The sequence below is a fragment of the Littorina saxatilis genome, linkage group LG1, assembly GCF_037325665.1.
Source record: "Littorina saxatilis isolate snail1 linkage group LG1, US_GU_Lsax_2.0, whole genome shotgun sequence".
Taxonomy (NCBI): domain Eukaryota; kingdom Metazoa; phylum Mollusca; class Gastropoda; order Littorinimorpha; family Littorinidae; genus Littorina; species Littorina saxatilis.
Window position 1 is genome coordinate 34,420,947 of NC_090245.1, and position 10,900 is coordinate 34,431,846.

Below are 10,900 nucleotides of genomic sequence, written 5' to 3' on the forward strand. Positions count from 1 at the left end.
AGCGGTATTGTACGGGCACATGTTGAATTTGGGTTACATGTGTTGCAGAGTATTTGAAAATCCGTAGGCATAAAAACATGCAAAGAAGAGTGATAGGTCCCTGTTGTGAATATAGTCAAGTGGATACATTGATTACTTAAGTATCACACTAGTTTTGCTGTTACAGCAGTCCCTCTCATGAACGGACACCCTTGGGCCAGTGCAAACCTGTCCGTACATTGCAGGTGGCCGGTCACGGGAGAGCCCCCCCCCCCCCCCCCCCCATCACACACTCTCGGGCACACTGACGGACTGAGTGAGTCTTTGCTACTGGTGAACGAGCTCTACTTGTCCTAAAACAATAAGGTCAAACTACTACAACTTATAATGAAAGGAAAAAAAATGTCCTGTAAAAATGACGTTAAATCAACGGTATCAGACAAAGAGAGATAAAAGAAATCCTCAAATTCCTGAGGATACAGGCACCCCATGAAAGCAGCCACGAACATACTCACAGAGGCACACATGCTTGTGCAGATACTTTGCAAAAATATGAATTGAAAACCTGCATATGTGGTAATTTCTTTTTGTGTGTGTGTGGCTTTATTGAATACTTCAGGCAGTGACTTTTCCCTGTCCAGTTTTCTCTTTCGTCTCTCTTACCCCTCGCTTACCCACCCCCCACCCCCCACCCCCTTACCCTCCACTCCCTTTACCCAGCCCCGACAGCACACATTTCTAATCTGCAAGGCAGAGTACACATTTTCTAAAAGGAAGACTACTCCTCTTCAAAGATCTTCCAGCTCAACTCAACTCAACTCAACTCAAATTTTATTGGCTTCAATTTTCATAGAAGAATTTGTCTTGCGCTTGGGAGAAAGTAAGAGTATAACATATAAAAACAGCATTCATATCACATTTCATGTATCACACACAGTAATCACTAGTATAAGCCTACAATTATCACATTTGTACCTGTATCATACATGCAAATAAATAGTATCACATTTCCACGTATCACACACAATATATACATTACATAACATACAGCAAGCTTCCATCTCCCGCGCCCCCCCCCCCCCCCCCACACATACATATCCTCGCACGCGCGTCGACTCCACACAAATGACACCATCAGTCCATCAACCAAAATGCACAATGACCAGCAGTGGGTACATGATACTTAATACGTGCTCAACTAGACCTGCTAACTAAAATAATAACAGAAACAAAAACAAGGACTGGGCACAACATTTACACGTGTGTGACCTACTTACATCAGGTGCCTGTGATCTATAAATAACAATGATTGCGTTTAAAGTAAAACATGAATAATGCCGATGTTTACTAACAATGAATACATAACAACTAAGATAAGAATGTATGTGCTTTCATAATATGATTATTTTATAAAACACAGTGGGGAAATTTGGAAAATAATTTTTATACGAAACTGCGCACATCGAGTCGAGCTCTGTAGCGTGTGTGTTCGGAGGCAGGAGACACACATGGCTGTGGATATTAATTGTTCGGTGGATTAAAAAGGATACCCCGACTTCGGCAGGGCAGAAGGAGGTACAAGACGGTGTGCTGTATTGCTGTGTGTGTGTGTGTGCTGTGCAGACATTCTGTGTTATGTGCATGTTCTATTCTAGTCTGTCCGTAGGCTTCCTCTGAGGGCCTATTGTGTACAATACTGGGGATACCATAAGCCAAGTGGTCGAGTCTTATACCCCCTTTCCACACAACCGTTCTAGGTCCTGTTCCCGTACCGACCAAGGAATGGTGCGGGCACGGGAGGGATCGAGAGAGAACCGCAATGAACGGAATTGATCGTTAACGGAACTGCTTTGAACGGTAGGGTCGGTAGGGACGGCTGAGTTTGGGCTGCATGTTAAAATTTTTAGCCGTTCCCCTCCCGATCAGAATGAACGGTAATGGAACCTCAACCCATCGGTAACGGAACGCTTGGATCGTTAAAGGAACTTAAAACAGCCGTAACGCAACGGTAGCGCTCTCACACACTGAGTTGTCATACCCGCATTCCACACATCCGTCTAGGTCCCGTTCCCTTACCGACCAAGGACGGCTGCCACTATGGTCAGACGCTGCTGAAAGATGCAAAAAAACGTAGGGGGTAAAAATCAAGGGTCTGCCAAACCCGGCAAATGGCGAAATGCAGTAGGCAGCCCAGAGATCCCTAAGTACCTCTCCCAAAGATGGTACTTTTCGGCAAGATTTACAGTTTCAAGCTGTTAGGACAACTTCTTTGAAAAAGTGATTTTATAGAGGTTTTTTGGGGAAACTGAAAGGTAGCCTCGTCAGGGGACAACTATTCAAACCCATATCCTCATCATCTTGTTTCTCGATTGAGAATAATCATTTATAGATGACTATTATTCATTTCCCTTGTTGGGGTGTACTTGCATGTACTGGTGGTTGATTACCCAAGTGTCTTCTCAGTGATTGAGGCTTATATGAGGCTCAGTGATTATAAATGTCACTGTTCCTTTAACGGGTTTATTCCGTATTTTTATGTATACTAATGGTACAGGTAGGTATGGGGAGTGGCAAAGTTGTTTGTTCAACCCATCTCATTATTTTGTTTCTCCACAAACAAATAATCATTTATGTATGATTTGTAGTGTACAAGATCTGAGTGTTACGATCACAGTAGCTTTGATAGTAGAGGCTGAGCGTTTCCAATGAGGGTAAGCGTATTGTAGAGATCGGTAGTCAAGGCTGTTTTGCCCGTCGGTGGTGAGAAGATCGTATATATTGCCCTTGGTTGGGCTGTTGCTCTCCTAATGTGAGGCAGATTAAGTTGAAGTATCTCTCAGTGATTGAGGATTTCGTTGTATGTGTACCTCACAAATTCTGAGGGTTATGATCACAGTAGCTTTGATAGTAGAGGCTGCGCGTTCCCACTGAGGCTGAACGTATTGTAGAGATCGGTAGTCAAGGCTGTTTTGCCTGTCGGTGATGAGAAGATCGTATATATTGCCCTTGGTTGGGCTGTTGCTCTCTTAATGTGAGGCAGATTGAGTTGAAGTACCTCTCAGTGATTGAGGTTTTCGTTGTATGTGTACCTCACAAATTCTGAGGGTTATGATCACAGTAGCTGTGATAGTGGAGGCTGAGCGTTCCCACTGGCAAGTAATTGACTGAGTGTTTAAGTAGATAGTTTCGTCAGAGTTGATCTGAGTTCTTATTGGCGGTTACCAAATCCCGCCCGTGGGTTGGCTGGTTCTTGTAATCAGGGGATACGTGTGTGTCACTCAACATCCCTTAGGCTTGGTGGGCGGAGTTATTGTGGGGGTGATTGTTGGGCGCGAAACTGCGTCCCTCACTGTCCGTTGCGGTTGGGTGACCGTGTTACGTGTCAATTCTTCCGTGTACTTAGCTCTGCTTAATCAGTGTAGGATTAGACACTGTTTATCAGTGTAGGATTAGACACTGTTTATCAGTGTAGGATTAGACACTGTTTATCAGTGTAGGATTAGACACTGTTTATCAGTGCACAAACTGTTGTTTTTGTTTCGTGGTTGTACTTAATCTCACTGTTTTTTCAGTGATTGTTGTATTTCAGTGTAACACGTCAATTCAATGAAGAAAAGTTCTCTGTGTTATATTGCTTTCTTTGCCTGGTATGGCGGGTGTTGTTTATCACTTGATCTGTAAACATGTTTTAACAAGCAGTTCTTTCAAGTTCCTGTGTCTTGCATAGGCCACAAGGGGAGGTTTTGGGAACAGCTCTGACCATTCTTTGTCCTTTTGAATCAGGTTCCAGTGTTTACTGAGTTTCTATACGGCCCTCTCCCAAATCATGGGCAGACACTCCAGAACACAACTTCGCATCCAAAGGGGGAAACAAACCAGACTTTCTAATGAAAAAGAAAAGAAGGACAACAACAACTTGACACGAGCCAAACAATTCGTGATCAACTTGTCAAATGTGCAACTCTCGAATGGACAATATCTGGGCTTAGCAAAAGGCCTCAAATTCATACCAATGCCAAAAACCAACAAACCAACCATGAGAAAACAAATCTCTGCAGATTTCTGCAAACTTGCAAGAAACATTCGATGCAAATTTCACTTCCGTGAAAACACCTCCAACACGGAAATACCTCCGTTCTACACAAAATCCAATTGGAACCCCCCACTAGGCAACGAAGCCATCGAAGAGTACATCTTCAATACCAGAATGGAACTATACTTAAAGAAACTACAATCCAACCTCTCTGAAGATGAAAGGAAAGCCCTCAAGGAGCTATCTGACAATCAAGACATAGTCATACGTAAAGCTGACAAAAACAACACAATCGTGATCTTGAACAAAACTACCTACGACGAGGAAGCACAATTCCATCTTTCAGGGGTACACTACAAAACCATCCCCCCACCTGATCAACTGTCACTGATCAACCAAATGATGACAATCATAACACATCTAAAGGAAACCCAACAAATTGACAAACCAACATACAATTTCCTGTGCCAAACCAAAAATGCACAAAAAATGGCAAACTGTACTTCCTCCCTAAAGTACACACATTCTCCAAAGAAGAAATTTGCAACCTACAAACAAACGGAGTCCAGGGTACTAGAATTACAGGCAGACCTATCATTTCCCAATGTGACACCCCCTCCCAATACGTGGGAAAATTCAACGATTTCTTCCTACTACCTACAGTAAAATTAAAGACAACCTACCTACATCAGAGACACATTGGACTTTACATTCCAATATCTCCACCGGGAATCTGCCCACCCCCCAGCGTCTTCAAAGGCCTTGTGAAAGGGGAATTGGCAAGATACATCCGCACCAACAATAACATAACCACACAGAACAAGGAAACTGAATTATTCCTATCAAAACTCATGGAAAGTGAATATATACCAGATGAACTGAACACAATCAAACGAGAGGTCTTGAACACACCATGAAACACACTCTTGAAACACGAGAGCAACCATCCCACCAAAAACAAGGCTCCACCACTCCTCATGGTCTCAACTTACAACCCGAGAATAAGGCATCTTAAAAAGAAACTCAGTAAACACTGGAACCTGATTCAAAAGGACAAAGAATGTTCAGAGCTGTTCCCAAAACCTCCCCTTTTACTTAAACACTCAGAGTCCGGGAACAGACTACTTTCAATTCAGTAGGGGGGCGACTATCCTCAACCCGGCGGGTCCCCAGGTGGCGGATAGGGGATAAGCAGTCCCGGACCAACTAGCGGTGTCTCTACCAGGACGGGGTGGGTTGGCAGATGGCACTGACTACCCTATAAATGCCCTACGTGTCCGATGACGGTTACACCATGCGGGTAAGAGCCGCATTAAAAGCTCTAGCCCCGGGGTGGGACCCCCGGTAAGAAATCCCCCATGTGTTCCCAGGGTTAGGTTTTTGAGCCAGGAACTAAGGGCGGGGTAACCCCGAAAGAAACCTAAGGGCTGAAGTCGGAGGATCTGGGCCAACAGGCGCACCTTAACCAACCACAGATCCACGCAAAAACGCAAAATGAAAACAGCACGTTTCGCCCTGCAGTCCGGACTGACGATCTAAAAGCGAACGACAAGAAGAAGAAGAAGAAGAAACACTCAAAGTCAATTACTTGCCAGTGGGAACGCTCAGCCTCCACTATCACAGCTACTGTGATCATAACCCTCAGAATTTGTGAGGTACACATACAACGAAAACCTCAATCACTGAGAGGTACTTCAACTCAATCTGCCTCACATTAGGAGAGCAACAGCCCAACAAAGGGCAGTATATACGATCTTCTCACCACCGACGGACAAAACAGCCTTGACTACCGATCTCTACAATACGCTTACCCTCATTGGAAACGCTCAGCCTCTACCATCAAAGCTATTGTGATCATAACACTCAGATCTCGTGAGGTACACTACAAATCATACATAAATGATTATTTGTTTGTGGAGAAACAAAATAATGAGATGGGTTGAACAAACAACTACACCACTCCCCATACCTACCTGTACCATTAGTATACATAAAAATACGGAATAAACCCGTTAAAGGAACAGTGACATTTATAATCACCGAGCCTCATTCGTATAAGCCTCAATCACTGAGAAGACATTTGGGTAATCAACCACCAGTACATGCAAGTACACCCCAACAAGGGAAATGAATAATAGTCATCTATAAATGATTATTCTCAATCGAGAAACAAGATGATGAGGATATGGGTTTGAATAGTTGTCCCCTGACCAGGCTACCTTTCAGTTTCCCCCAAAAATCTCTATAAAATCACTTTTTCAAAGAAGTTGTCCTAACAGCTTGAAACTGTAAATCTTGCCGAAAAGTACCATCTTTGGGAGAGGTACTTAGGGATCTCTGGGCTGCCTACTGCATTTGCCGGGTTTGGCAGACCCTTGATTTTTACCCCCTATGTAGCTTCCCTTCTTCGTGTCCGATAGACAAGGACAATAAATAGTAGAGCATAGTGCAATTTCATGTTGGCATCTTCTCCACTGAAAGCTATAACCCACAGACTGAAGACCAAAGTGCTTACCTCACATCTGACCCGAATCACCCTCCTGCTGGGTACACGTGCACTCAAGTTAACCTCTGCTTTGACCTGTGTGCCAGGAGTCGGATAAGAGAGAGAGAGCGAGAGCGAGAGACACACACTCACACATAGACAGACATAGAAAGACAGAAGCGGAGAGACTCAGAGGGAGACACAGACAAAGACATACAGAGAGAGAGAGAGAGAGAGAGAGAGAGAGAGAGAGAGAGAGAGAGAGAGAGAGAGAGAGAGAGAGAGAGAGAGAGAGAGAGAGAGAGAGAGAGAGAGAGAGAGAGGAGGTATTACACACTGGTACGACCGAACTAAGGTATCAATAAATTACTGTTGTGCAGCGGGTTGAAAGAATACCCTATACCTCGGAAATATACCTTCACTCGGTCTCAACGACGTCACGTGACATGTTATATGGTGGAAGAGAATGCTGTCGCTTATTTTCCACCCTCAGTTTGGTAAGACTGAAACGATGCTCAGTCACGGAAAGAACTATCCAAACTTGCAAGCACAGCCGCGGTTGTCCTGTAAGTTCCCGATCCATGTTAAACCCTCATCCTCAAAAGGAAAATAAGCGACAGCATTCTCTTCCACCAAAAACATGTCACGTGATGTCGTTGAGACCGAGTGAAGGTATATCTCCGAGGTATAGGGTATTCTTTCAACCCGCTGCACAACAGTAATTTAACGTTACCTTAGTTCGGTCGTACCGGTGTGCAATGGGTGGAGGGAGGGAGGGAGGGAGGGAGGGAGGGAGGGAGGGAGGGAGGGAGGGAGAGAGAGAGAGAGAGAGAGAGAGAGAGAGAGAGAGAGAGAGAGAGAAACTGTAACTGATCTCGTAAGAACGGTAACAAACGAGACATGTCAGCTTGCCAAGACCACCACTGAAAAAAATCCTGTATAGGAAATAGTGGGCGATGGTTTGCCGAGACCACCGAAATAGCGCGTGCAGCACGTGCGTTCATCAATCGACTTTTGGCCACGAGCAGGATGTAGCGATTGATGGGATTGCCGCAACTGCATGGCGGTCGAGACGTTAGCACCTAATTACTGTCATGTCAACAATGTGCCTTTCACACTAATTCTCATAGAAGACTCGTGTTGCGTCTGAAAGCAGGGTAGGGGGTAGAGGGAATGGGGGAGGGGGTGGGTAGAGGGAGAAAAAGGGGGATACATAAGAGTGAGACAACTGAACTGAACTGAACTGAGAGAGAGAGAGAGAGAGAGAGAGAGAGAGAGAGAGAGAGAGAGAGAGAGAGAGAGAAGATGGCCGTGAGAGATGCCGGAAGGGGATTGGGTGAGGCCCGGGGGGAAAGGGGTGTACATGTGCTAAGCCAAAATCAAAAGGGGGAGGCGGAAGGAAGCAGCATATACATACGGATCCTTTCAGATCAATAACACACTTGTGATGTTCTGCCATGAACTGACTCTCTGTCCAAACGTGACAAGCAAGTACCGAAGGCGATGGAGCGAAACACACGCCTACAAGAACTAATCATACCAAATTACTCCAGACTCCGCCGTGGTTTTCCCGTCTTATCCACTTCAATGCGAGTAAACCCTGGCTTATTTCAATCTTCCGTTATAATCCGCGCGATGAAAAATTAATGTTGCTGTTACCCATCTGTTTAACTCAGAAGTTAATATCTAATATCCATAAGAATCATTCAGAGCTTAGACTTCTAATCGTTGGAAATCTGTTACCAAAAACGCGTTCTAACTCATCAACTGCATTAGAAATTTGCCATGTGTGCACACAATCACGCACAAACACACACACACACACACACACACACACACACACACACAAACACACACGTGTGTGCACGTGTGTGCACACACACACACACACACACACACACACACACACACACACACACACACACACACACACACACACACACACACACTCCCCCTTCAAACACAATCACAACTCACACTGAAGAACACTCACCCAGCCATAGTGGGGAACATGACGAGGTCCGTTTCTCCATCTCTCTCACTGTCTTTGAGCAGCGAGTCAGACCCAGCGTACTCAATATCCTTCGCTTCCACAATCCTGGCTTTGCCATCACCACTGCCCACGGGGTCATAGGTCATGGTCAAGGACACGCGGGACTGCCGGGACGCTCTGTAGGCCGGGATCCAGGCTTGGTAAACCTCGTAAGGGAAACTTGCGCCTGCGCCCCGAAGTTTGATCCTGGCTGTTACCGTTTCCGGTAAGAACGATAATCCACAGAGAAGCACAGCAAGAAGTTGACATTTTAAGGTGAGAGTGTTGGTATTGTTGAACTTCATCGTAGAATGGAACTCTACGGAGCTACATTGTCAGTGTTGCTTTGGCACTGAAAAAAAAAGATTACAATTTGAAGAAAAATGTCAAGTTCGTTTGACGCTTTCGTTTAGTGATTTATTGTGTGTGTTGAACAATGGACTGCGTAATCAGTGTTTCAAAACGTCTCGATATCAGTAAAGTTGGTGTTCACAAATCAAAATGTCAAAAATATGAGCGCAAACAACACAACACCATGCAACACAACGCAAAAAAACAAAAAACACCAGTCTCTTCTCGCCACCCTCACAGATAAAAAGACTGAACAAAAGAGAGTAGATCTAAACGAACACACACATTAGGCACACACACACATACCTAAAGTGTGGATGGTTACCTAAGAGGCGGCACTGGGTGTAGTGCCTTTCTAGTGCACTTGCACCACAACAGCACTGGGTGCAGTACTCGCTCCGGCATCGAAGGATTTTGCACTAAAAAATGCACAAAATTTGACCTATTTCGTCGATCGCCTATAGAGGACGGAAAGAATGTCATTTTGAACATTGTTATGACATTCTTTCCGTCAAAAAAGTCAATTTAACGGTGTTAAATGAAGCGACCATCCACACAATTAGGTTGCCATCCAGAGTTTAGGTTGCCATCCACGTGTGGATGGTTGCCTTATGGTGATTTAGGCAACCAAACCTGTGGAAACGGGGGTACACACACACACACACACACACACACACACACACACACACACACACACACACACACAACACAACACAACACAACACAACACAACACAACACAACACAACACAAGACACACACACACACACACACACACACACACCCCAACACAACACAACACAACACACACAACACAATACAACACAACAAAAATAACAAAATAACATACCCATCTTGATACCGAGCAGCAACATTGTCATTATAGATAATACCGACATTCACGTTTGGTCCGTACTTACGCCATTGCATTTCTACCAGAAATCAACGTGTAAGACTATCGATACGCAACAAGCAATAATAGATCATGCTTTTAACATGAACTACGGCAGAATGAACAGCCGCTGTGCCTACAAGCTATTGAAGTAACACTTGAAACAAAATCCGTAAGAAAAAAAACCAATTACGGTTATGAAAGAAAGCACAAACAGGACAGCCAAGGACGAAATAAAAGCCGAAGGAAAGGAAAAGCGGAAATGGACAGGATGAACAGCCTCTCTGTTTATAAGTGATTGGATGTACACAACAAATCTGCCTAACATCTGTTACGGCAATATCAGAATATAATAATTTGCGTAAAGCTATATCAAATCTGTTAGTCAATCATCAGACATCAAAAGTGAATAGCGCCTTTGTTGACCGAAACCCGTCGCAGTTTATCGTGTACACAGGGGAGGTTATTAGCATAAAACGGATTTCGTTGTTTTTGAGCTGAATATCAAGTCAAACATTACATATCTATGTACTAGATGAATACCCGCTTCGCCGGGTACCCGGCTTCGCACTGTACGCCGGCTTCGCCGGGCGCACCGTACGCGATTGACGCCACACGAAGGAAGGGAGATAAACGCGCAAAACACTAGAGAAGATAAGGAAGAGTTACTGGGAATGGATGTACAGAAAAACCATAAAAACCAAAATCGGTTCAGCGCTGCGCGCTGAGAGCACGTGTTGAAAATTTTCATCGACCAGATTGTGTCCGGGGTCTACCTGAATATGCCCACCAAATTTGAAGCAGATCCATCGAGAACTTTGGCCGTGCATCCCGAAGTGACAGAAAGACAGACAGACACACACACACACACACACACACACAAGCCGTATATAGATATAGATGTTTGGATTGAGAGAAAAAAAATGCAATGCAAATTTTGTGTCTGTTGTTGCAACTTCGAATTCAAACAATTTTGATTAGCAAATTGATTCAACAATTCTGGAAGCTTTCAAGCGAAAATCCAATCCGACATAGACCGGAAACACGTCAAACAATGTTGAACATTTTGAATCAGTTTGGTTTAAAAAAAAAATTGAGGTCGCAACAGTGCCGCCTCAACTTTATAGAT

General features: G+C 44.3%; 1 protein-coding gene across 1 annotated transcript in view; it reads right to left on the reverse strand.

Annotated features, from left to right (window-relative positions):
• LOC138967890 (uncharacterized) overlaps positions 1–8,865 on the reverse strand; it is a 67,985-nt gene extending 59,120 nt beyond the window's left edge. Inside the window, exon 1 of the mRNA XM_070340511.1 lies at positions 8,491–8,865. Within this exon, the coding sequence (XP_070196612.1) occupies positions 8,491–8,834 (344 nt within the window). The 5' untranslated portion in view covers positions 8,835–8,865. The remainder of the gene's footprint in view (positions 1–8,490) is intronic.
• Positions 8,866–10,900: the final 2,035 nt, after the last annotated feature.